At 41.7% G+C, this 27,340-nt stretch overlaps 1 protein-coding gene across 2 annotated transcripts in view; it reads left to right on the top strand.

Moving 5' to 3' along the window:
* The window catches only part of prkd1 (protein kinase D1), a 263,074-nt gene that overhangs the window by 72,692 nt on the left and 163,042 nt on the right, over positions 1-27,340 (top strand). The window contains exons 3-11 of one of the 2 annotated variants that reach the window (XM_075448220.1): positions 3,852-3,983; positions 4,096-4,265; positions 4,378-4,401; positions 5,376-5,583; positions 6,364-6,441; positions 9,129-9,330; positions 9,403-9,526; positions 22,436-22,513; positions 26,582-26,749. In XM_075448220.1, the coding sequence (XP_075304335.1) occupies positions 3,852-3,983; positions 4,096-4,265; positions 4,378-4,401; positions 5,376-5,583; positions 6,364-6,441; positions 9,129-9,330; positions 9,403-9,526; positions 22,436-22,513; positions 26,582-26,749 (1,184 nt within the window). Of the gene's footprint in view, positions 1-3,851; positions 3,984-4,095; positions 4,266-4,377; positions 4,402-5,372; positions 5,584-6,363; positions 6,442-9,128; positions 9,331-9,402; positions 9,527-22,435; positions 22,514-26,581; positions 26,750-27,340 lie in introns of both variants that reach the window. The other variant, XM_075448219.1, reaches the window with a different exon arrangement.

The raw sequence follows: 27,340 nt of genomic DNA, 5'->3' as shown, positions 1-27,340 counted from the left end.
TCATTATTAACTGTATATCTATGAAAAACATTTTCGACATTTTTTTGCTGCTTTCATTTCAAATTTGGGTTTGAATTTCAGATTAAACTGAATCAAATTTGCTTAGCCAGCAATGGTTGATTAAAAAGATGATTTTTATATTTCAACATGGTATTTTAAAACTGCATAAACCTTTACACAATATACTGTATGTGGAATGTAGTTTAATGACATGTATTTAGTAAGTGCAATACATACTCGTGGTCTTAAAATGTTGATAGATTTTTTTATGCAACTAGAAACAAATGCGTTTTAAGTAATTTGGATAAATTAATATTTTAAGCACAAACTCAGAAGAGGGGATATATGAAAATCAACAAAACAGGAAATTCATCCATCCATCCATCCTTTTTCTACACCCGCTTAATCCGTCGGTCGGGTTGCGGGGGGGCAGGAGCACTGGCGTAGCCAGAAAAAAGACATTGGGTGTGCACCAGCAAATACTGGGTGTGCCAAATTTATTTTCAAAAACATAACAGACATTGCGTGCCCAATGAGATGAAAATAGTAAAATATAGCACACTCATGTGCGTACTCAGGCACTCTCACAGAGCCATAACGTATCCACATTACGCATGATTAACAAAGCTATTTAACCATCTGAACACAACTATTGGGCTTAGCAGCAGAGTAAAGGACACAACGATGTTGCTGCTTTCCTGTGCGCACTGCGCAGCTCTCAATTTAAAGGGGAAGACGGCATGCCTTGGCGATTGAAAGCATTTAATATTTCATCAGAAATAACGCTACGCCAGGTTGGCAGGTGCAGGTGTCGCAACGCATCGTCTGACGGCAATTTTTTGGGTGTGCCAGCTGCCTCTTTGGGTGGCATCGGCACACCCGTGGCTACGCCATTGGGCTGGAGCCTATCCCAGCGGTCATCGGGCGAGAGGCAGGGTACACCCTGACAGGTCGCCAGTCCATCACAGGGCCACACAGAGACAGACCAGACAAACACACTCACACTCACTCCTAGGGAAAATTTTAGAGACACCAATTAACTTAACATGCGTGTTTTTGGATGGTGGGAGGAAGCCGGAGTACCCGGAGAGAACCCACGCATACACGGGGAGAACATGCTAACTCCACACAGAAAGGCCCCAGCTGGGAGTTGAACCTGGAACTTTCGCTGTGAGGCAACGGTGCTAACCACCACACCACCGTGCAGCCCAGAATTATTATATTACCACAAATTAATCAAGCATCTAATCAAAGAAGATATCGAAATTCCCAAGTTGAGAAGATGTGGTGTAGTTTTCTACTGCTAAACACAGTTTCAGAAAAGTGAATCAATAAGCAAGAAGACCTCTCATAGAAGCACCTCATGCAAATAAATGAAGCAGTGTTTAGTAACAAAAAGGGAAAAAGTCAAAACACCCTGCACCCTCTTCTATTCACGTACATTTACTTGACAATGTTTTGGACCAATCATGTTTTCTGTTGAGTCATGATTTTAAATCTTTATTTCTAAGAGGTGTAAAATGTATTCAGAGGTTTTACTGAGGCAAAATTATTCTGCACTGTTAAAATACTTCACATTGTGTGTTATTAAAATATGCCAACTCTTACTGTAAGGTTATAAAATTATTCTTATTTACTTCTTTTAACAAAGAAAGGGGAAAAGCGAAGAAAAGAGAAGAAAAAATACATACAACAGATAGAAAAACACCAATAACAACAACACTAAATGTAAAACAAATAGAAGAAAGGCAAACCAGACAACCAGCTGCTACATCTATAGAGAGACCTAATAGAAAACATTCTACGGCCTCTGTGGGAAAACCTGGCAGAGAACCAACAGAATCGCCTACAGTAGGACAAACAAAGAAAAACCATCCCCCATGGAGCATGGAACCCAGGCAGCCCACCACAGGAACAGCTGTGTGCCCATGCAGAAGACAGGAAAGGAAGGCCCTAGAGCCCCCATGGCCATGGAGCAAAGGCCCTCAGGGAATCAGGGGCGACAGCCCACCAGCCCTACTAGGCACCGGCTAGCCTGAAAACCACTCAGGCCCCCGACAGAGATCCTACCCAACACCCGAGAGGACCAGGCCACCTCAGGCTACAGCTGGTCGGAGGGGTACAGCAGCGAGCAGCAGGGAGAGGCTGCGCACCTCCCGCCGACGTGTAGTGCAGCGGGTACGCCTAGGGACAACGGTGCTCCCATGGCGCTACCACCACAGACCCGAACAAGCAGGCCCACTACCCTCAGGCCCACCTAAGGGGCCCCCAACAGTAGGAGAAGACAGCTGAGTATTTCTGGAGATACAGGTCTCTGAGTTGTGCCGGAAGTCTAAGGTGTACAGAGTAAAGACACGCAGTGGGAGTACCGTCCCCTGTGGTACTTCTGTGCTGCTGACCAACTTCTCAGGCCTGGAACCCTTCAGTCTCACAAACTCAGGCTGGTCAGGTCAATAATCCAGGCTGCTGTGAAGGCTTCCACATGTATTTTAAGCATTGGAGTTATCAGTGTTTCCTGATATTGGGGTAAATGTTGATGGGGCAGTGTTCAGATCCATGACTAAGGTGCATGGTGACATTACAGAGGTGTTACAAGAAGGCTGTGGGTACAGGTAGAGTGTGAGGTTGCTAGAGGCAGGGGAGGAGCATGCTGTTGATCTCATTGACTGAACTCCCTCCCTGAAGGCTCTCTGGTTCGGGTTCAACAGCTCTTTTACGTACTCTGAGCTTTTATTCCTGACACTATTATAGACAACCTGGGACTTTAAACTGTTTAGGAGACAAGCTTGGCTTCCAACTGTTTTCCTCTGAGTGCCTAACTTGCTGCCTCTGGTAATACATCCAAGCAGCAGGGAGTGGCTCCAGTGTGTCAAATGTTGTTATCAGCATTAATGTCAGTTGTCCTCTTACTGATCTATGTTTTTATAAGTTATTAGGAAATAACTTTAGTGGCCTGCAGTTTCTGAAACTACTAGTTTGACAGTCAATCTATGTTTTAACACATTCAAATATAAAATATTTAAAGTCTTGTTTAGCAAACATTAGTCTTGAGATGATGGGAAGCTGTGTAACTTACAGAGGTTATGCATAGTGGTTCATACATCTTTTATCAACATCTTTCACACAAGTCTTTAGACACAGGCAAACCAACCTACTCGCTTCCTCTCTTGTTTTATTAGTGTTGCCCTGTTGTGGTATTTCCATATTTCATGAAACTAGATGAGAAAACATGTAGAATTAGCCTTTCCCATTGTTGCAGCGAAGTTTTCGTCCATCCGTAAGAAATGTTTGCTTCACGTGGTTTTATGTCCCATTATTCTTTGTATTGGCCCTGTAATGGACTGGTAACCTGTCATGAGTGTACCGCACCTCTCGCATGATAGGACCTGGGATAGGATCCAGCTCCCCAGGGACCCTGACCTGAATCAATGCATTGAAGATTTAATTAGTTTTCCTCCTTCCAGTTAAAAGGTTCAATATATAGATGTTTAACTGACATAAAACGTTCAAGCTCTTACACGTCAACTGAGATTTCAACTTATCTAACTGCTCTTATTTTATGTTAACACTTTAGAACACTTGGGCTCATTTTACAAATGTGTTTTCTTATGACAAATCAATTTCTATAATGATTACATTTTGTCCTACATTTAAAATTACTAATCTGCTTACAATAAACTAAATGAAAACTCCAGCATAATTCATACCTCCTTTAACTGCATCTTTAACAACCCTGCTTATGAGAGATGCATTTTAAATGCCTCAAGTTTCTGATAATAAGACAAGTCAACCTGGCAGAAAAAGTATTGTACGGTTTGTGACTATTTACTTCATTCTCTGATCTTCTGCAGCTTCAGCCACAATGGAGGACTTCCAGATTCGTCCACATTGCCTGTTTGTCCATTCGTATAGAGCTCCAACTTTCTGTGATCACTGTGGGGAGATGCTGTGGGGACTTGTACGACAGGGGCTTAAATGTGAAGGTGCGACAGCTTTGCACGCAACAAGATGTTTCCATAAAAAGAAGTAATAATATGGACACTCCTGAGCTGAAAAGTAACAGAGGATTCCATGAAATGCTGTTTTGTTCTCTAGGTTGTGGTCTGAATTATCATAAACGCTGTGCCTTTAAGATTCCTAACAACTGCAGCGGGATGAGAAGGCGTCGTCTATCGAATGTATCCATGACAGGCGGAATGGTCAATATGGGTCGCCGCCTCTCTGCTGAGCCTTCGCCTCCTCTCTACACAGACGACGCTTTACTGGTCAGTTCAACGGTTGAACATCCAGTACATGTTCAAACTGTTTTCTTATTTTTTTTAGAAACTTAACTACCTGTTATTTTCTTTCATTCTTTTATTTTTTCTCATTATCCAGTCACCAGTCAGTCCAAGTATGGAGGTAAGTTCCATTGCTTTTAATAATGAAAAACTATGTAACAAACTGAACTGAACTTGTTCTACATTTCTTCTTTTGATCTATAAGTAAGTTGAGTAAGTTGAATTTAAAATCTGTTGTTATTCATCTTCCATCTTGCTAACGTTACTACTGTTCTTAGCAATTTATCAGTCAGTGGGGTCACATGGCACTGTAAAAATCGGATTAAGGGCTAAATTACAATAATACTGAGTTATTAAGTTCATGTATACACCTTAATCTGACATCGGGTTACTCGTGATCGGATAAAGACACAAAGTCACACTAAACCTGCTTGTGGTGAATTGGACTTTGCGTTCTGCGCATGCTCCAGATTTTCGTTGTGAACCGGAAGTCAAAGGAAACGATATTACTGTTGTCACCGCCGTAGGAAAGAAACAAACAACGCGATGGAGAATGCTCCGTTGGGCATCGCGTTTGTGCAACAAGCAGCTCATCACAAACGAAAATGCAAAGGGACGTACCTTCATCTTGCTCTTCATTCTCCATCTTTCTCCAATGCCTGAGTTTGTTGTTGTTGTTGGTGGTGAAGAGGTCAACAGGAAGTGGCTCTATTAGCAACAGTTGGAATGGGTACAGCGCCACCTATCATACTGGGGTATGACACGCTTTGTGCCTCTGATCCCATTCATTCACCGCCATATATCCAAGGAGAATTACCCTTGCCCAAATAAGGAGCAGAACCCAACTATAGCTATAATGAAATTAATCTCATCATGAAGACCCACTGAGTGTCACAGTTCACAGTAATTTCACAATGATTTAAAAAACTAAACGTGTCTTATAATTCTATAAATTATATAATTTTTTCTTTTGTACCGCTGAGCTAAGTCTGGGAGAACATTTCTGAAATGTCTGACGGTTTTGCTATATGAACTGTGATTGCAAAATTTGTGCTAGCCAGCAGCTAGTTTTTTGGTTGTTTCTCCTTACAGCAGAAGAACCACTTAGATTATTTCCCTGGCAGAGAAAGACGATCCAGCTCCCAGTCATACATCGGTCGTCCCATTGAGCTGGACAAGATTCTGCTGTCAAAGGTCAAAGTTCCCCACACCTTTCTGATCCACTCGTACACCCGTCCGACTGTCTGCCAGCACTGCAAAAAGTTGCTGAAAGGCCTCTTCAGGCAGGGGCTGCAGTGCAAAGGTGTGCACCCGAAGGAGTCTTTGAACATTTTCATTTAGTCTTACTCTAATGACAAAAAGAGTATTTGTTGATATAAAGTATTTTAGTAAAACCTTTCAGTGTAAAAAGTTGAATTGTATGTCAAATAGTCAAAAACAAGCCAAATACAGCTTCAGCAGGATGGTGTTAAAATTCAAGGATTCAATCTGTGCAAATGTTAGATTTAAAGAGTATCACAAAAGGAAAACTAAAACAGGTTTTCTGTTCAGCCCAACATTCTTTTATAAAAATAATTACTTGATCTTGGTTGTGGAGATAGTTGTGGAGATCAGGAAACTGACAACATGTAATTCATGTACATTGTATTGAAAATTAGCCACACCAGATTTACTTTTATTTAGTTACAGATAACCAAAACATACACCTGTGAGGGAAGAAATAAGAAAGCAACACATCTGGGGCATCACAATCCTATTTTTTTTTGAGTGGGTGTTCCATCCACAGAGGCTGTAGTTTTTCACTGCAGCCAGCCTCTTTGCCCACCAGAGATCTTTAAATGATAGAAAAAAAACAAATAAATAAATAAATAACAGCCCTGACTTTTGGTGGAAAGAGAGCAAAACCTCATGTCTAATACTTTAGACAGACTTTCTCTGTCTCTAAGATCTCTTGAGTCCTTTTTTGGTTGTTTTGAGCATATTACATTTGTAATCATTGTCAGTAGATCAGTTATAATGAATCTTCTATTAAATTAATCAAATCCTTATCTAAGCCTAACCTCTTATCTTGTGTCTTTTTCAGATTGTAAATTTAATTGTCACAAAAGATGTGCCCTTAAAGTGCCAAACAACTGCCTGGGAGAGGTTTCCAAAAATGAAGGTAAGTTTCAAAATATGTAATCCCACTGCAGAGGCAAAAAGTGTTTGCTCTATGGTGAGGTAGTAAAGACAACAATAAGTCTGCTAAGATCTAAGGAATGTATTACAGAATGACAAATCAAACTAGAATGAACAACCAGCAATAGTCAGCAATAATCATCAAACAGAGTCAGAGACCAGGTCTCACTATTCGGCAGAATAGGGTGCAGCCTCTGTCAACCACAGGGTTTCAAGAGAATGGACAACCCACCGATGCTAAGATCGGTCCTTTTATACAGTTTTGACCACGTACACATATTTGTCCAGACAAATTCCATCTTAAGTACAGAGCACGTTGGAAAAACAATCATATGACGTTCAGCATTATTTGCTCGAGCAGTTCATGCAGCTCTGTTGTAAAGGAAAAAAACTCATTTCCGTCATTTCATTGCGTCATTGGCTCTACATAGAACAAGTAGGACCTGTTATTAAATAGTTTTTTTCTGAGTTATCGTCACTATCATAGATCTCAGAATCGAGGGGAAACCCAGTCTGGAAGAGGGTATAAATCGGGTTGGTCTTGATGTTCCATTGTCACCAATGTAGCGGCCGTTCTTTTAGCACATACTTTAACAACGGCCGTAATCAGAATGAACAGAATTGCTATCCAAACTAGCCCTGAGATGAGGGAAGATCCCCATAACCCTGTCATTGCCTGCATGCCTCCGAACGGATTCCATTGGTGATCCTCGTGGAGTTCTGTCATTCCCTGCTCTGTGTCTGTTATTACATCATGTATCTGTACGTACGCATGAATCCAAGCAAATTTCCTTTGTACCTCCCAATCAACGTAGAATTGAGCGCACATGTAGAATGCATGGTGAACTCAAGAATATGTGTTTTGTCTAATTTAGTAGGTGTAGGGTGCATTACTTGTGGTTCTGAAGAATGACGACCTATGTCTGGAGTCCACTCCTCCAAAGTCCCCTCTTTCCCTCAGTGCTACCATGCGAAGGCTGGCTCCCTTGATTTCTTAGGGCATTCCTCCTGCCAATGCCCACATTTCCCACAATAGCGACATACACTTGGATCTTCTCTAGGCCTGCCCCACCCCTGTACCCACCTCTCGCCCCTGCCTCTCGCCCCACCCGGACAGTGTTAGTAATGTTGTGGGGACGGCCTGCATTTCAATGCTCATGAGGTCAGGTCTGGTGAACATCAAAGGCTGACATCGGATGCGCTAGGAACGCGCTGCACCCTTCCTGTGGCCCTTGTGTCAAAGAGGTTTTGGCAGACAGGTTCAGTCTCAGAGGGAATTATTCTCGGAGAGTGGTCAATGGGTGCCTGCATGGCGCTGATGAAATCTCCGTTGTCTTTACTTTCAAAGTCTGTATGTACCAGACGGCTGGCCATTCTCGATGGTGTAAACACACTTTGGACCTTGTGATACTCATTGCCCAGAGATTTGTTTATCAGGCGTTGTAACTCAGATATAGTAGGCCAATATTCTTTGACGAACTGGATCAGGTCAGATTCCCACCTAGTGAGATTGCCTTTGGGGCTGAAGATGTGTGATATTACTTCTGCCACATCAGCTTCTGACCAATGTCTGAATACAAGAATTGGGCCCTTTGTACCAGACACCTCGACCATTGGCATTGTGAGGGCAGGGGATTTGGGGGTGGTGCCAGGATAACGTTCAGTCATAAATTTGCACTAGGCTGACAGGTTCTCCACTGTTGCAAATTATCTCTCCTTTACTTTGACCGCTGCCCATCTCCAGTTATCTGTCTTCTCTTTATTACCAAAAGTGTGCAACTATGAACTACTAAATTCCACTTGAAGTATACAGACCCAGGAAATACTCCAGCAATAACCATGACATGTCTGTCAACAACGTCTCTATAGTTGTGAGATGTTTCTTTCAACTGTCTCCGCCTGAATTAGATAATTGAATATCCTCACCGCACATGGTTGTCCATTGGATTGTGACCCGGGCTCGACAGGATGGAAGTCTCTCACATGGAGGTTCAGTTGGCTTTGTCTGTCCGTTCGGCGGAGTCCAGATCACGCACCCGATCAAATTCCATCTTAAGTACAGAGCATGTTGGAAAAACAATCATATGACGTTAAGCATTATTTGCTTGAGCAGTTCATGCAGTTCTGTTGGACAACAGTTCAAGGAAAAAAAATTATTTCCCATTATACCCACAAAAATTGTTGGCTTTTTTTCTTTTTGTACTTGATTACTAAATTAATGTAAAGCTTAATCTTAACAACAGGTCTTACTCTTAAAATGGATCTTTGAGGAAGTAAAGATATAACAGGTTGCCACCTTCAGAAGATGCATGAGGAGTCACTTCCTCCCATGGATCCGCAGCTTGTCTCTGCGATAGTCAGTCATCTTTTAATGAGTCATGTCAGTCTTTTGTCTAGCATCAAATAGAACACTCAATGTTAGGCAGCCACATTAGGGAAAATTGTGTTTTAGGTGTGTTTTGATACTTCAGTTTCATACAAGTTGCATTAGCTATGTCAGAGGGTTGGGAGTATTTGACCGATATATCAATAAGCCACCAGGCAGCAAAAAAACAAAAAACTTTACTTGACTTCTAGGAGCTTTCATCGTGTCCATCCAAGTATGCAGTCTGTTCTCTTTATTACTTAGGCAGACTTACAATAACTTCCTTTTTTTTAATGGTTGTGTAGAACTTCTGAGCCCAGGGGCAGAGTCAGATGTTGTCACGGTGGAGAGTTGCCTTGATGACCACAATCTTGACAGAAGTGGCTGCCTACTTGACGACATGGATGAAGTACTAACGTCAGGGGGTAGTTTGCTGCTGGAGACAGGACCCACCGACCTCAGTGATTTGCGTGACAATGACCTGGACGACTCTAGTCGTGCCATCAGGTACACACACAAATACACACACAAAAGTGCAAATAGATGCAAAGATTTGAGGCTTTACCCTGCTTCCTGCAGCCCATCCACGAGTAACAACATTCCACTGATGCGAGTCGTTCAGTCCGTCAAACACGCAAAGAGGAAAAGCAGCAACGTGATGAAAGAAGGCTGGATGGTCCACTACACCAGCAAGGACACTCTGGTACCCGTCTGTTTACATGTTTACACATCTGGTCTCTATTTGTACAATGTTCACCTGTTGTTTTGTCATACTCTGCCTATAAACCTCAGCTACTCAGTGGTTTTAAAAATCATAGAACTGAAAATAAAAAAAAAATCATAGAACTGTAAGTGGAATTGTTAAAAAGTGTCTTCTGGCCCAAATCTGAACCCTTTGGAACTTGAGTGTATTTTTCATGTGTCTCGTGTGTTAATGGGGGTCATTATTACACTATATTTAAAAACAACAGTGTCAGCTTTTCTGGGTCTGACTCAGTCTCCCATAAAACATTTCTGACGTGGGGAAAACACAAAATTCTGACTGCAGTGCCATAGTTGTCATTGTTTCACTGAGCTAATTTTGCACATCATTGATTCGTTAAAAATAAGACATATCAGACCTGATCTAGTACTGAAGCTGTTTTTACGAACACAATTGCAGATATTTCACAGCTGAAATGAACTGCAGTACTTAGTTTGTGTGAGGAATTAGATATTTTAGATATCAATAACAGACACATTATTATCATCCAAATTTACACCTACTGTCACAGAACTTTTATAGATTATTATTATTTCAGTTTAGTTTTTAATCAAATCAAATCAAATTTATTTATATAGCACATTTCATGTACAAACAATTCAAAGTGCTTTACATAAAATAAAAGCATTGCAGCAGGGAGTGGAAGAAGCATTAAAATACATAAAAGAATATAAGGAGAAACAAATAAAATCATTTAAATGAATTTAAAAACAAGCAACAGTCAAGATAAGTTAAAAGATATCGTGCAGATTTCATGCATAGACACGAGAAAAGAAATGTTTTTAATAGTGTTGCACCGATACCAGTATCGGGCGGGGCCCTGATCGGCACTAAAATGGTGGTATCGGTATCGGCAAGTACCAACAAATAGGGCACCGATACCATTTACCGATACTTGTATGACACTTGAACGTAGCCCTCTCTCTCCCGACACTCGCTACACTGTGTTGTGATCACTGTGCAGCTATCGCTATTGGCCTGCTCCAGACCAATGAGAGCGGGCCAATAGCCGCTCTTAACCAATGCCGGGGCAGCTTTTTCATGCGGAGGGAAAAACAAACCAGGAGAAGAAAATGTCAGCGGTGTGGAAGTATTTCATTATAGAAACGCCGGCGAGTACATTGGCTACATGCAAGATTTGCGACCTGAAAGTTTCGAGAGGTGGAGTTAAAACGGGCAGTTTCAATACCTCGAACCTGATAAAACTGTGACAACCCGCTCCATTCTGGAGCTGTGTTGCACAGTTTTTGTTTCTCTTATTGTTTTCTTTTTTTTATTTGCCATTACGAACACGCCCCAAGCGTGGTCGTGTACTCACCTGAGTGGTCCTTGTTTAAGTTGACGCCTCATTTTTCTTTTTAAATGGCAGTTTACTTTTGACGCGCGAGTCGGACAAACATACTGTCACAAGCGGACAAGATAAAAAAACTCTTATTTTTGGCACAGCGCTGAGGCTGTTAAATCCCTCAACACTGAAACTCCGGTAGGTCCGTTGAATATGGCAAATTCTTTCAACTTTCACAAGTGATGTTTATTACGCTCTGTATTTATTTTGAAAATGATGTTCATCCAGCACAGAAACGAAGGAACCATCTCATATTTCCATATACCTATCATCTGAATTCTACACTGTAAGTGTTTATATATATTTTTCTTTTTTCTGTAAATATGAAGGTGTGTGGCTTATGTAGTCTGATGGTTTCTTTGTTGTGTTGTTGTTCTGCAGCTCTTGCTGTGGAGCGGGTGGAAGAGTTGTGCCAGAGTCTGTACCTCCTTTGAGGAGACACGTAAAGACGTTGTTTTTCTTTCTCCTCGCTAAGGACGTGATTGTTCATTTTTTTTTTTGTTTGTTTTTTTTTGTTTTTTTGTTTGGTTGTCATTTAACCAATTAAAGGTCGACACCTTTGTGTGTTCGCTCCTTATGTGGCCGTTAATAGACGAAAAGTATTGCGATTAAATGATCCTATTTGTCAGGAGGGATACCTGACTGGCACCCCAGAATTTTGTTGTATTGTTTTTTTTTATGAAATACTTTTGAAAACTGTCACATAAAAAATTGGCACCCCAGATGGGACCTGGGTTTTTGTGTTGGATGACAAATATATAAATAAAAAAATGAAAAAATTAAAAAAAAAAAAAAAATGAGCACACAGGCGAATATAATGGAGCACCCTTTAATTAGTTCCTCTCCCCCAACGGTGTTACGCTCCCCGATACGCTCCACAGCATATTCTCTCCTGGACATGGAATTAACTGGTCCAGACTTTATGTTGGATCCTCCCTTAGCACCACAGCCACTTCCTCGCGCTCAACGTAGAACACAGACTGTAACTGATACTTCAGTAAAAGAGTTAAAAACGGCTATGGAAAATTTAAAAGTCAGTGTTATGCGGGAAATGGGCAATATGGGAGACACAACAACGAAAAGAGTGGAAGAATTACTTCACGTTCATGGACATTCACAATATGAACGCATGGATGCACAGTTGGAATACTTACTCTCGCAAATAAAAGCTACTTTTGGTTGGAGACTAAAACACCACCAAACTGAGTTATTAAATGAGTTCAAATCTATGCTTAACCCAGTTACAGACAGCATTACTGCTCTGCAGGAACAGGTTTTCCGCCTGCAGGGGGAGATTTCAGCATGTAAAACCACAATCAAATCTGTGACAAAGGAGATCGTGAAAATAAACCAACCAACCCAGACCTGCCACCAGACCACAATAATGGATGAAATAGTTCAGACAATGTATCAGGATATGCCAGAAACAATGACACTTACCAATAAACCACAGATGGAATCTACTGCTCGGCCTGGGTTAACAAGAAACCCAATAACTGCAGGCGGCGCTACTTTTTCTTTAAACAGGAGTCGGGAGTTGGGGAAAAATCCTGTAAAATTGTTGTTTCCAACATTTGGAAAATTAGAAGATCCCTCTGATCCTCTACAGTATTTGGAGCGGTGTGAAGATTATTTGGCGTTGAACTCATTAACAGATGAGGAACTTATGGCTACATTAAGGAACGTGTTGCATGGCACAGCCAGAGATTGGTGGGATGTAGCCAGACACCGCGTACACACCTGGGCTGATTTTCAAAGGCAGTTTCAGACCGCTTTTCTCTCTGAGGATTATGAAGATGAGTTAGCAGAACGAATAAGGACCAGAGTTCAAGGAGAAAATGAAAGCATCAGAGATTTCATATACATGTATCAATCTTTATGCAGACGCTGGAAACCACAGATGGAAGAAGAGGATATTGTCAAATTAATATTGAAAAACATAAATCCCATGTTGGCCAGCCAGCTGAGGAGTAGCAGGGTAACAACTGTGGATGCACTTGTTCGTCTGGGACAGCAGCTGGAGAGAGATCGAGACAATCAACGACAGTATGAACACAAGAAACAAGCAAAATTACCACCTAGATCTGTTGAACATAGACCTCCTCCTCACCACGACAACACAGTACGGCCAAGACAACTAAATTACAACCAGAATCACAATCGTCCATCTCAACCATTCTGTTGGCGTTGTAAAGGCAATCATTCACCTGCAACCTGTCCACGGGCTGAAACCAATAGGCCCCCCTCATCTTCAAACTCTCCTCACCCGACGAGCAGTCTATCACACACCCCATCAGCTTCAGGCCCAGCAATGCTTGGTTCTCTCACTAACACCGTATTTACCAGTGAACTCTGCTCTACACCCATTTCTTCAGAAAATGCCCTACCGAGTCAGTTGTTAATTCCCATTAGCATTAACTCCTGGAAAGGGGCTGCAATTTTGGACACAGGTTCCTCTTATACCCTGATAAATGAGAAAGTTTGGAATGAACTGAATGGAGTAATCAAACCCTGGACAAGAGGACCTTTATATTTAGCAGATGGAGAAGGACGACAACCTTTGGGATGGAGTGAAATTACCATTACATTACAAAGTCAGTCCATAAACCTACCTTGTGTTATCCTGTCTGCTCAACACATCACATTCCCTGCAGTTGTTGGCCTTGATTTCATTTCCCTTTCTGGTCTACAGCTTGATATTTCTGGAAAACGTTACTGGTTCAAAGTCAACAGAAAACAACAATACAATTTTCTTCATGAATTTGCATCATGGTCTAATGAAATTCATCAACAGCTTGCTTTTTTCTCAGCGATTGCTCCTGCCGATCTGGCTACACTGGGGACAAATGAAGAGGCTTTCCAAAAGGCAGCCAACAATGCACATTTGGATAGTTTTGGAAGGCAGTCACTGTTGTGCCAACTGCGTAAAAATTCAGACGTATGTACCACCAGACTGGGATGTACAAATGTACTCACCCACCAGATTTACCTTTCACACGATGTGCCGATCAAACAGAAACCATATCGAGTTTCACCTGCTAAACTACAGCTCATTAACGAACATATAAGTGAAATGTTGGAGAAGGACATTGTTGAACCATCCACATCACCATATGCTGCTCCAGTTGTTTTGGTACCAAAAAAAAATGACCCCAAACCTCGTTTTTGTGTCGACTACAGGAAACTTAATGCAAACACCCACACAGATGCATATCCGTTACCAAACCTTCAGGAGATCTTAGAATCCCTTTCTGGAGCCGTGGTTTTTACCACTCTAGATTTAAATAGCGGCTACTGGCAAGTCCGCATGGACCGAGAAAGCCGGGAAAAAACTGCTTTTGTGTGTCCCCATGGGCTTTTTCAGTTCAAAGTCATGCCTTTTGGATTAAAAAATGCACCCGCCACCTTCCAAAGGTTAATGGAATTGGTGTTAGGTGAGCTCCGTGGAAAAAGCTGTTTGGTATACCTGGATGATATTATCATTTACTCTCCCACTTACGAACAACACAGTATAGACATCCAAACAGTCCTGGATAAACTTCGTGAAGCCAACCTTACCGTAAATATGAAAAAAAGTCAGTTTTTTTGTTCTACCTTAAAATTTCTAGGACATGTTGTTTCTGCAAATGGAATCGCAGTGGACCCAGACATAGTTAAGGCTGTTCAGGAATTTCCTGTCCCACAGAATCTCAAACAACTCCAGAGATTTCTAGGCATGGCTGGTTGGTACCACCGTTTTGTGCCTGATTTCTCAGCCTTAGCAGACCCTTCAACGCTTTGAAGCGAAAAGGGGCAAAATTCATTTGGACACCATCATGTCAAACCTCATTCGAAACTCTGAAAAAACATCTGACTTCACCACCTATCCTTGGTCATCCAGACTTGAAGTTACCCTTCATTGTTTACACAGATGCCAGTGATGTAGGGTTGGGCGCTGTGTTAACTCAACCAACTGGGCTGGGCTCAGAGCAGATCATCGCTTTCTCCAGCCGGACTCTTAACACCGCGGAAAGAAATTATTCAACAACTGAACAAGAATGTCTTGCTGTGGTATGGGCCATTGAAAAATGGAGATGTTACCTGGAAGGACGACATTTCACAGTTGTAACAGATCATTCGTCTTTGGTCTGGGTGTTTAAAACTCAAAAACCTAGTACTCGCTTGATTAGATGGGCCCTTCGACTACAGGAATTCTCTTTTAGTGTAGAATATCGAAAAGGAAAGTACAACACAGTTCCAGATGCTCTGTCACGAGCCCCGATTGACACTTCAAACCATTCTCCACTTATCTGTGCAGTTGTACTACGGTCCATGCGAGACACCTCTCGTCAACTACAAATTTCAGATGAAAATATCTGGAAAGCCCAGCAAGAAGATCCATTTGCACAAGATCTGTACCAAGAAATCACAGAAAAAGGGCCAGTACAAGAATCACCAGCTGTTCAGTATACCATTATAGAAGACAAAATCTACAGAGTTATCACGTTACCACATAAAACCCTCTATCAGGTTTATGTACCCCCTGCACTACGTCAGCAGTTGTTGCATCACCATCATGATGACCCCCTATCTGGACACTTCGGGCGTTATAAAACCTACAAACGTTTGCAAGCCTTGGTGTATTGGCCAAGGATGAGCATTGATGTTCGAGACTACGTGAGGAACTGCCAAATCTGTCAACTATATAAACCTGAAGTCAGGAAACCTCCTGGAAAATTACAACAAACGGAAGTGAGTCTACCATGGGAATTGTTAGGTGTGGATCTCATGGGACCTTTTCCACGGAGTAGCAGTGGCAACATCTACCTCCTAGTTTTTGTAGATTATTTCTCCCGGTGGGTCGAAATGTTTCCCCTCCGCAAAGCTTCTGCAGAAACAGTCTCTCATCACTTGATCAAAGAAATACTGACACGATGGGGTGTACCACAATACATACTTTCTGACCAGGGTCCACAATTCGTTTCCTCCATTTTTAATGAAACCTGAAAAAAATGGAATCTCACACCGAAGAAAACATCTGCATACCATCCACAAACCAACCTGACGGAAAGAGTCAATCGTAACATCAAAGTGATGATTTCTTCCTATGTCAGTGACAAACATAAAAATTGGGACAAATACTTACCAGAATTTCGATTCGCTCATGAATCTACAGGCGTGACCCCTGCTGAGTTAAATCTAGGACGCGTACTTAAAGGACCTTTGGATGCAGAACTCCATCCAACTCTATGTGATCCTGACTCTTCCATCTACACCACTGCAAAACAGATCGTTGAACTCCGTCAGTTTGCGGATGTTAATCAGAAAAAAGCTAAACAAAGACAAAAACAAAACTACGATCGTCGAAGAAGAGATGGCAGTTTTTTGGAAAAAGATAGAGTATGGATACGCTCTCACCCCCTGTCTAAAGCAGACAAATCATTTACTGCCAAACTTGCGCCACGATGGAAGGGACCCTATCGCATTATCAGGAAAACTGGCCCTGTTAATTATGAAGTGGTGTTGGAAGACACTGGTGAAGATCTTCGGGTGGTTCATATTTCACAGATGAAACCGTGTTACCCCACAGCCGAAGAAGTGGACAAAGCACAGCGCCAAAGAATCCTGGAAATAATCAATGAAGAAAGTGATGAAGAAGATTTTCCTGGGTTCACTACTTCTGAACGATTGGAAAAATAAATATATTTCTAACTTATATTTAGCTTTGGAAATACAACCTCTACTTCAAAAAGTGACCGACAATTAAGGCGAATAAAATTAGTTTCCCTTAGCCTACTAGTTCGGGAATTCTTAAGGGGGGGGGGGGGGGGGTATGTGACAACCCGCTCCATTCTGGAGCTGTGTTGCACAGTTTTTGTTTCTCTTATTGTTTTCTTTTTTTTATTTGCCATTACGAACACGCCCCAAGCGTGGTCGTGTACTCACCTGAGTGGTCCTTGTTTAAGTTGACGCCTCATTTTTCTTTTTAAATGGCAGTTTACTTTTGACGCGCGAGTCGGACAAACATACTGTCACAAGCGGACAAGATAAAAAAACTCTTATTTTTGGCACAGCGCTGAGGCTGTTAAATCCCTCAACACTGAAACTCCGGTAGGTCCGTTGAATATGGCAAATTCTTTCAACTTTCACAAGTGATGTTTATTACGCTCTGTATTTATTTTGAAAATGATGTTCATCCAGCACAGAAACGAAGGAACCATCTCATATTTCCATATACCTATCATCTGAATTCTACACTGTAAGTGTTTATATATATTTTTCTTTTTTCTGTAAATATGAAGGTGTGTGGCTTATGTAGCCTGATGGTTTCTTTGTTGTGTTGTTGTTCTGCAGCTCTTGCTGTGGAGCGGGTGGAAGAGTTGTGCCAGAGTCTGTACCTCCTTTGAGGAGACACGTAAAGACGTTGTTTTTTTTTCTCCTCGCTAAGGACGTGATTGTTCATTTTTGTTGTTTTTTTTTTGTTTGTTTTTTTGTTTGGTTGTCATTTAACCAATTAAAGGTCGACACACAAAGGTGTCGACCTTTAATTGGTTAAAGGTCGACACCTTTGTGTGTTCGCTCCTTATGTGGCCGTTAATAGACGAAAAGTATTGCGATTAAATGATCCTATTTGTCAGGAGGGATACCTGACTGGCACCCCAGAATTTTGTTGTATTGTTTTTTTTTATGAAATACTTTTGAAAACTGTCACAAAACATTTGAAGACAAAATATGTGATCGAACACAAAGAGTTTGAGGCTGAGGCAACTGCTAGCAGCAAGAGAAAGCGGGATGGACCGCAGCAACAAACCCTGGTCAGTACACTTCGTGGGAAGGAGCAGTGGGACGAGAAGAGTGAAGCAGCAAGACAGATGTCCGAAAAAATAACCGAAATGACTGTTCTCGGTAACCTGCCCCTTGCCTTCGTTGAAAGCGTGGGATTCCGGCTTTTTATGGATCCCGCAGTACCTAAGTATAAGTTCCCAAGTCGCAAATACATCACAGAGACGACTATCCCTGCACTGAAAAAGAAAGTAACGGAGCATGTTTTAAGAAAGCTGGGGAGGGCAGGGGCCATAAGTTGTTCAACTGACATCTGGAGCAGCCACTTTCCCTGTTAAGCTTGAGAGCCCACTGGGTGGACTTACAAACAATCATTCCGGAGCAGTGTTAATTTTGTCAACTAGGACGATGACGAAAATATTTCGTTAACGCCCCTTTTACCCGTGACGATGACGAGACGATGACGCACAAAAATGCTTCCAGAAAATAAAAATATGACGAGAATAAAAAATGATTTTCGTTAACGAGACTAAGACAAGACGAAATTTACAAGCCATGGACGAATGGACATTAACAAATTTAATTGTTTATAATTAATTTGTAATTTGTAATTGTTAATATAAGTGTTTCTTGATGTAGAAAAGGCTCCAAAGTAGTGTTGGTCAGTTCAGAGCGGAGCGGCCCCCTGCTGGTCATGTAGCTTAACAGTCGGTGCTCGGTTAGAACAGGTGTGTGCTCTGAGTCGACAGAGGGAAGATCGAGCTGTTGATTAATGTCCCGGCAAGTGGTGTGTGCGTAAATGAAACGTGAGTATGGCTGTATATATTGTTCATGTAATGTATTCAGGTTGCTGCACCCGTAGCTTCTGTTGCTTTGATGTGTAACTCGCCATGTGCATGCTAGTTGTAGCATTTAGCTCACCTGCCGGTATACGGTTTGTTGGAGCTGGAGCCATTTCGTTTACAACAAGGACAACAAAACAACCTGCATGATAATGATTGATCATGCCGCCGTGTGTAGAGAAGTTCTATTATGTACAGTGTTGACTAAAATGACTAAAATGACTAAAATTTGACCAAGACTAAAATTGATTTTCGTCATTGTGACTAAGACTAAGACTAAATTGGGAAGGCAATGACTAAATATGACTAAGACTAAAATTGATTTTCGACATTGTGACTAAGACTAAGACTAAATTAAAAAAGAGCTGACGAAATTAACACTGTTCCGGAGAGTGTTGTACTTAATGCCATCGAATTCAAGGGGTCACACACCGGCGAAGCCATTGCAGGAGCAATAGAGAGCATGCTGCTCAACTGGAGCATCCCGAAGTGAAAGGTAACGTAAGTCTTCTTGTCTAGACCTTGAAAGAAATGCCGCAGTAATTTGAGACCTGTTAAAAAAGTGCCGTAGAAGTAAAGTTGTGTGTGTGTGTGTCACACCCATGGACTCTTGTTTAAGTTTTATGTTTTAGTTATCATGTTTTAGGTCACGTTTTGGTTCTTAGTCCATGTTTAGTTTAGTCATGTCTTAGTTTCCCTGCACTCCCCTCCAGCTGCACCCAGTCACTAATCACTGTCCCTATTAGTTTCCAGTCTCCCCTCTCAGTTTGCCGGATCTTTGCCATTCATGCCCTTCATGTCTACTCACCCATGCTACCAGTTTTGCCCAAGATAAGTATTTATATATCCTATGCCATGCCAAGTGTCTTTGTTTGTTTTTTCCTCAGCTACATTTTTTGATTCCGGCTCAGCCGCGCTTTATGTTGATACTTTGTTTTTTTGTTAATAAACCAAGCTTTCTTTTGGAAAAGTCCGCATCCGTGTCTTCCCATCCACCCCACCCTGACAGTGTGTGTGTGTGTTACAGTTGCCTCCTTTCAGAAATGAAAATAAGGGACGCCGTCATCCTGTGCTTTGTGAATGAACATTTGTGGGAATTGTTAGCTATAGGCTTTTGTTTGAAAACACAGAGTGAGCAACAGCGTCGGCATTTCTAACTATCTGATGCACGTGCTTGTTAAGGCTAACTTTTTAAACCAAGCCAGCACCTACCAAGTGTCTCTAACGCGCCGAATCCCAACTATCGGGTCGGTGTGTGGAAAGGGCTTGACATGATCAGACAGACACAGAGCACGGTTTCATAAAGGTACATGATAGCGCACAGAGGAGGGAGGGAGAAAAGCTGGACGTTCAACTGCGTCGCGCCCACAACATTTAAAGTTGATATGCGGGCGACTTGTCTATTTGTAGTCATTCATGAAAATACGGAACAAATCGCATCCCTTATCGGTTCAATACGGGACGCATGATTTAACTGCCAAATGCGGGACGATTCCGTATTTCAAGGGACGGGTGTCAAACCCTGTGTGTGTGTGTGTGTGTGTGTGTGAGAGTGAGAGACTCATGCGCTGCTTGCATTTGTGCGTTGCTCTGACGATGGAGTTGAATGATGTTGCTGCTGGTGCACAGAGAGAGGGAGGCTGATGCAGAGACAGGATGCTGTGGTTAATTTTTTATTATAATTACATTATTATTAATAAATAATAATATTATTATTATTATTATTATTATTATTATTATTATTATTATTATTGAAGGTCAATGCCAAAAGTTTATTCAACTGTTGTCACCCATACCAGGTAGGCAATAAAAAGTTCTACTGGATTCACTTTGTATTAGTTGCATGTTGCATGCTGGGGCAGCAGACTGAAGGTGAAGGACGCCAACAGACTGAGGAAACTCATCCGCAAAGCCAGCCACGTTGTCGGAGAGGAGCTGGACTCTCTGACAGCAGTGTCAGACAGAAGGATGCTGTCCAGGATCAATCCATGCTGGACAATCCTGCACATCCTCTTTATGATGTGTTGGTCAGCCACAGAAGCACCTTCAGCCAGAGACTGATTGCACCACGCTGCACCACAGAGCGCCACAGGAAGTCATTCCTGCCTGTGGCCATCAAACTGTACAATTAAAGTCTCTGACATTACTTCACCATGTGCAATAACCCGGTCATGTGCAATAAAAATAATAATTAGCTACTGAGTAGCATTGTAAAGACTGTTTATTGTATTTTTGTACATTTTTTATTTTCCCTATCTTATTCTTATTCATCTTTCTTTTTTTCTGTAATGAGAGCACTGCAACAAAAGAATTTCCCGCAAGGGATTAATAAAGTAATTCTGATTCTGATCTGATTCTGATTTCCTGTTTCACAAAGGTAGGCAGCAGCCTGACAAAGCCATGATAGCAATGATTTTACATTTTACATCCAAGTAGTATGCAGCTCTTCATATATATATATATATATTTATTTATTTTATTTTATTTATTTATTTATTTTTTCAAACAGAGTGGTATCGGTATGGTATCGGTATCGGCCGATACTGCACAGCCAGGGATCGGTATTGGTGCAACACTAGTTTTTAACCTGGATTTAAAAATGTCTCCATTTGGTGAAAGTTTAATCTCCACTGGCAGTTTGTTCCACTTGTTTGCAGCATAACAGCTAAATGCTGCTTCTCCATGTTTAGTCTGGACTCTGGACTGGACCAGCTGACCTGAGTCCTTGGATCTAAGAGCTCTGCTGGGTTTATATTCTCTGAACATATCACAGATGTATTTTGGGCCTAAACCGTTCTGGGATTTGTAAACAATCAGCAGGCTTTTAAAATCTATTCTGTGACTGACTGGAAGCCAGTGTAAAGATTTTAAAACTGGTGTGATGTGTTCAGATCTCTTAGTCCGGGTTAAAACTCAATTACCCAAACCATTTTTTATTTAAGTCTTGTTTTAAATTATTATTTTTTTAATTAAAACAGCTAAAAAGGGAAATAATTACTGTTACATTACTATTTTGCATTACATTGCACTACATAGCATTAGAGACTATGGCAACTTGATGTGGCAATACTAACTTGCGCGCTCACACCTAAAGCAACAAAATCGCCTGTAGTCGCTCTTGGGGGCTCAATCCAAAAGCAACCGAAGGGCCGGGTCTTTCAAACAGCAGGCATATACAATAATCCATCTCTACATCAGTTCCCTCTTTCACCATGGATCGCACTCTGGGCAGCCTTCTGCATATTTGCGATGGAAACGCAGGGCCCGTTGCCGTCGTCCATCTGGGTCCATAACGTCCTGAGAAACTGGCCTCTCCACGGAGAATTTCACCGGCTGATTCAAGAGCTCCGCTTTGATGATGTTTGGTTCCAGCGCTATTGGTGCTGTCAAGCATCATGTTTTTTTTATTGTCGTTGTAGACAAACAGGCTTGTATCATACAGCTCTGGGAAACCAGAGACTGTAATGATTCATTTCTCCTCCATTGTTTTCCTCTCTTTCTGCCTTTTTTCCGCCTTCGGAATCCAGATCGGCCCACAATTGGCTGTCGCCGCCATCGCGCCGCTGCTCATTTGCAGAAAGTTGAGCCTCTCAACTTTCGACAAAAACTCACGACGCATCGCTCAAGTCGTTCACAAAGCCGGTTCGCTCATGGCCGCTCAAATGACTGGCAGCTGGCTGCAGCAGTAACTCAAGTTGCTTTTGGTGTGAGCGCCCGATAAGAGAAAATTTTGAGGAAGTAAAGCTGTTCTGGATTTTTCATCTGACTTGAAGGTTTACTTATTTTATCAGCACGTTTGTTTAATGATAACTTGTCCTCTCCTTTTTCTTTCCTCTACACTTTCTTTCGTCACTTTTTTTTTTTAACCTATTTTTTCTTTTTTCTATCTCTATGTTTCAGAGAAAAAGACATTACTGGCGTTTGGACAGTAAGTGCATCACATTGTTTCAGAACGAAACAGGAAGTAAATTTTATAAGGTAAGACCAGCTCTTTAAGCAATGTTTCTTAAATAAGGATTAATCTAAAAATATTGTGCTTAATAAAAATGTTGGAAATTGTCTTTTGGACTTGTGGCTTGGTTGCTCGGCTGAGGTAGTACCAAAAAGTATGAGAGTATCAGTTATGATTCTACAAAATTGCATGTATCTCAGTGTTACTTGGTGATTGATTTATGTTCAAAACCGGACTAAGATTTGTGTGAGGCAGGCAAGTAAAGAAGGCACAAGATTAGAAATAATTTCTAAACCAAAAAAATACAAGTCCAAAAAAAGTTCACATCAAACAAAAAAAGCCAAAAGGCAAATAACAGGGTATGCAACCGGTATTCCGACATACCGTCACTCAGACATGACGCCACTGCGACATCCCGCCATACCGACAGTTTGGTACCACCATTCAACACTTGTTGGGAGCTGTCAGGGTCGGACTGGGAAAAAAAAATCGGCCCTGGCAATTTTCCCCGGGACCAGCCCCCCCCAGTATTAATTAGTATCTCCAATCTAATTAAATAAAAATAAAAAACGAGCACAGACCGCTCAGTCAATGGCATGTACCCATAGAAAAAATACACACAACCTGACTATCGACTACTAACAACCATGATCAGTAACCTACACAAACCCAGACACATAATGGCTCGGCGGCCAGCAATCGGATAAACCAATGAAGTGAATCAATCCTGTGAAAGAATGAAAACAAGTGAATGAAACCTGCACTCACCCATTATGAAGTTAACTGCCAGCCCCTCCATAACCTGCTCAGCCAACTCCTTGACGTCGGGTATGGTTGGTAACGTTACTGCGGCTAGCATTAGCAACTAGGCTGCTAGGCTTGCTAAATCGGTAAGAATTAGGCTACTGAAGAAAGCTAGTCTTTTTAGCTATGTTACATTATCATCTTTCTTCTCGGCTATAACCTTTGTTTACGGCCACTGGCCCTAACCTGACGCCCTAGCTGTCAAATCACCGGAAGTTTTCACCGGAAGTACTCGCGCACACACAAAAGCTCTCTCCAGACATATCTTTCTTTCATTCCGCCCAGATGAAATTTAATGCCACTCTTCGAAAATTGGCGAAATTTAAAACATTTTATCTGCCGGTGAACCCAAGTGTCCATTGTCCTGATAAAGATCTGGCCTACCAGCTGTTGTGAGGCTTCACTTTGACAGCATTCTCAGTGGTTTAAGGTAAAATAAATTGAGGCAATTGTCACAAAAACAAATAGCATCCATTTTACACTGCCAAATGAAATATTGGCTACACAACGAGCCCCTCGTCAGCCCTCATCATCAGTAAATTTCTGAGTGGATGCGATCAGTCTTGCTTGACTTGCGTGTTGGAATGTCTCTCTCTCGGGCACTTGTAGCTGGTGCAGCCCTATTATTGCATGGCGAGCTGTCCACGCGTGTGGTGCTGAAATCGCGTGTCGGAATGGTGGTATGTTGAAAAGAAAAAATCATACCGCCATTCCGACAAAAGAAAAAATGAAATTCGGAATGACGGGACGTTTCATTTCTTAAAAAAATGTCACCATTCCGACAATTGAACGTCAATGTCGGAATGTCGGTATGTCGGAATGGCAGCATGTAACCAAATAACAGGACACTGAGGACTAGCAGACCCAAGTGTAGGAATGAGAAGGAGGCGAAGACAAGCTGACAGTGTCTGAGACTTTAATTATTAAACCTGGGGCATGAAAAACAACAGAGAATCCACTGGGAAAAAAAGAACAGCATGCAATGATCCAGCAAGGAGAAAACAAGCTCTGAGTACTTAAACCTAAATTAATTCATTAATTTATATGAAGTAATTCAACTGTTAACCGATGTTCCCTGTTGTTTCTTTTTTGTGCTCCATTGTTAAACACAGGAAAATAACATTGGGCCTCATGGAAGAACATTTTCATATTTTTATTCTAAATTTCTCTCACTTTTTTCGTACGCAGGTTTCGTACGAACACGCCACATCAGATTCAACAAACGCTCTTAACTTCAGAAAAAGTGTGTAAACGACCTGCGTAAATGATGAATGCCACTCGTGTGTATTTAAGTGCACATGCACGAGGATACTAAATTTGCATACTCAACGCCCAAAATAATACAAAATAAGAATAAGCTTCCTCTCTCCTGTGCCAGGAAGTGTTGAGTCATGAGAATGGCATCAAGGTGCAAAAAGAACAACTTTAGGGGCTCTGAGACTGAAGTTCTGCTTTCAGAGATCCAGAAAGGAAAATCTGTCATTTTTAGCAGTGTCAGCAGTGGAATTACGGGACCTGCTAAAGCCAAGAAATGGGAAGTTATTACAAGTGCTGTTAATTCAGTGTCACCTGTAGTTTGTAATGTCACCAAAATAAAGAAGAAATGGTTTGATATGAAAATGGCTTTAAAAAAAAAAACGTCTCACCATGGCCAGGCGCTCGATGACTGCAACTAAAGCCTTGCAATCAGTTGTTGCCTCATCATGATGGCACTTTGGGCGGTTAACTCATTGGCTGCCAGCCATTTTCAGTTCAGAGCCACCCATACTGCCAAGTGTTTTACAGTATTTTGACTGATTTTCCAAGACCCACAGAAAAGTGTGTCGTATGACTATGTACACACCGTAATTACCAAACGAAAGAATAGACTCTCTTCTTTCATCAGGAAAAAAAAGTTTGTTTCTACCATTTTCAGTCCTTTAGTAATAGACAGTAGAACATAGGTTGGTTTCACCAAAAACAGCTGTTTGACCCAAAAAACGGAGAAAACACGCTTCTTCTTTTTTTGTGCAAAGTGGCACTGCTGCCACCTAGCGGGTAATTTTGCCAGTATATTCTCTGTTAAGTGTTTACAAGCCTAAGATTTAGTGAGAAACTCCGCTAGATTGTCCCCCAGCCCGCTCCGTTAAAAAACGCAATTGACGTCTATAGACGTCTTTGGCAGTCAGCGTTTTTTTTTAAATTGACGTCTATAGACGTCAATGGCACCGAAAGAGTTAATGAGGGGGGTCTTCTGGCACCACACCTTCTGGTCTGCCTGGGCTGGTTCAGGTGGAGACCCTCGTTCATGGCAATATTGTGCAAATCTGGCCTGCCTTCTCTGGGCTATAGAGCAGTTTGCCCCCCCCCGCTGTATGGAGACATCCCCACCTGGCCTTCAGCTCAGTACGCTCCACAACGGCACGAGTGCTCTGATGCGTATATGTGGGCAGTCTAGTGCTCCGATTATGTTTGGCAGTCCAGCCAAGGCATGAAAGTCCCTCTTAATTTGTACTTGTTGGACAGCGGTGTATGGGAATGTGATGTACCATGGGTGATAAACTGATGAGAGCTTTGATGACCAAGGGGAGCGCACGACTCACAGAGGACTGGGACACCCCCGATCTGTCTCCAATCTCCCTCTGAAAGGTTCCAGTGGCCAAAAATCCAAGGGTGGTGAGGACCTGGACGTGTGGTGGAATTGGGTTTGATCGGCGTGTTTCTCTCTGGAGTTGTGGCTCAGCAAGCTGCATATTTGCAGCAGCACAGTCCTTGGCAATCTAAATCGCGATGTCAGCCATTTGTCTGTCTGCACGGTCTCGGAGCACACATGGGCTAAGGCATCCAAAAGTAGCAAGTCAGCCGCTGGTTACGCTTCCCATTGACCTTGTTATTGGTTTATTTTTTTTTCAGAACTCTTTGATAGACACCGAGTATACAGCAATTTCCTCAGATTCTATGTAGTCCGGTAATGTAAACTAAAAGGTTAAACTGTTCACTTTCAAAACAATGTGACAGAAGGTCAAGAGTATGACTGAAAGAGGGAGTAGGTCTGTGTCCATTGTTTTTAACCAAATTGAAGGTAATATATAAGTTGTCATTTTCAACAACTCCATGAACGTTAAGTTACCCACTACAATGACTTTCTGTACTCTGCACAAGTACAGATCTATTTTTATCTCACAAGTGAGATAAAAATGTAAGCTTTCACATTTGTGCACTGAAATTGTGATCACATTTGTGCATGTTAACTGCATTAATACTATAAGCTGTACTTAATTCAGTCTCTGTACTTCATCCTCTGTCTGCAGGAGATTCCTTTGTCAGAGATCTTATCTCTAGAGCCAGCTCATGTCCTCTCTCTACTTCCTGATGGAGCCTATCCTCACTGCTTTGAGATTGCCACAGCATCACTGGTTTACTATGTTGGAGAGAATGTGCATAGAGCCGAATCTTCTATGACAAGTAGTACCATTCTGGTGAGACCTTTCTACACTCGTAGATAGATTTATCAACTTTCCTTTCATCATTGCATTTTAGTGAGACTACTCTCACACTGAAATGAGACTAGCCTCCCTAAAGTATACAGGATTATGGGTGATCTATAGGCAGAAATGTAAAATAGCAGGTCACAAATGCAGCGGTTTTATTCAATGTTTTCTCACATAGAATAATGTCACAATAAGTACAATGTTTTTGTTACCTTTTAACCGTAGCCAGCAGCGGACAAACCGACAACAGTTCTGGAGAGGGCCTTTTGAACATTATGATTATTATCATCACTGCTATTAAAGCTGCAGTCTGCAAGATTTGTTGTTGTCATACGTAAAGTCCTACTTTTTGGCATTTTAAGAGTTTACATGATCTATCAGAACGCTTGAAGTTGAAAACGGTGACCTCCGTAGTCGCAAAATGCAAGAAATGCTTATTTTTTAACCGAAAAATAAAAAGTTATTCAACTTCCTGTCCCGCCCCTTCAAAACACATGAGAACTCGTGCACGTAGACGTGCACGCCAGATTCGCGTACACGACTCCTCATTCATCAACTCACCTGTCATTTGCGATCATG

This window comes from Odontesthes bonariensis, chromosome 17, assembly GCF_027942865.1.
Source record: "Odontesthes bonariensis isolate fOdoBon6 chromosome 17, fOdoBon6.hap1, whole genome shotgun sequence".
Classification (NCBI taxonomy): Eukaryota; Metazoa; Chordata; class Actinopteri; order Atheriniformes; family Atherinopsidae; genus Odontesthes; species Odontesthes bonariensis.
The sequence above is the reverse complement of the archived record's forward strand: the minus strand, read 5'-3'. Positions and strand labels throughout refer to the sequence as shown.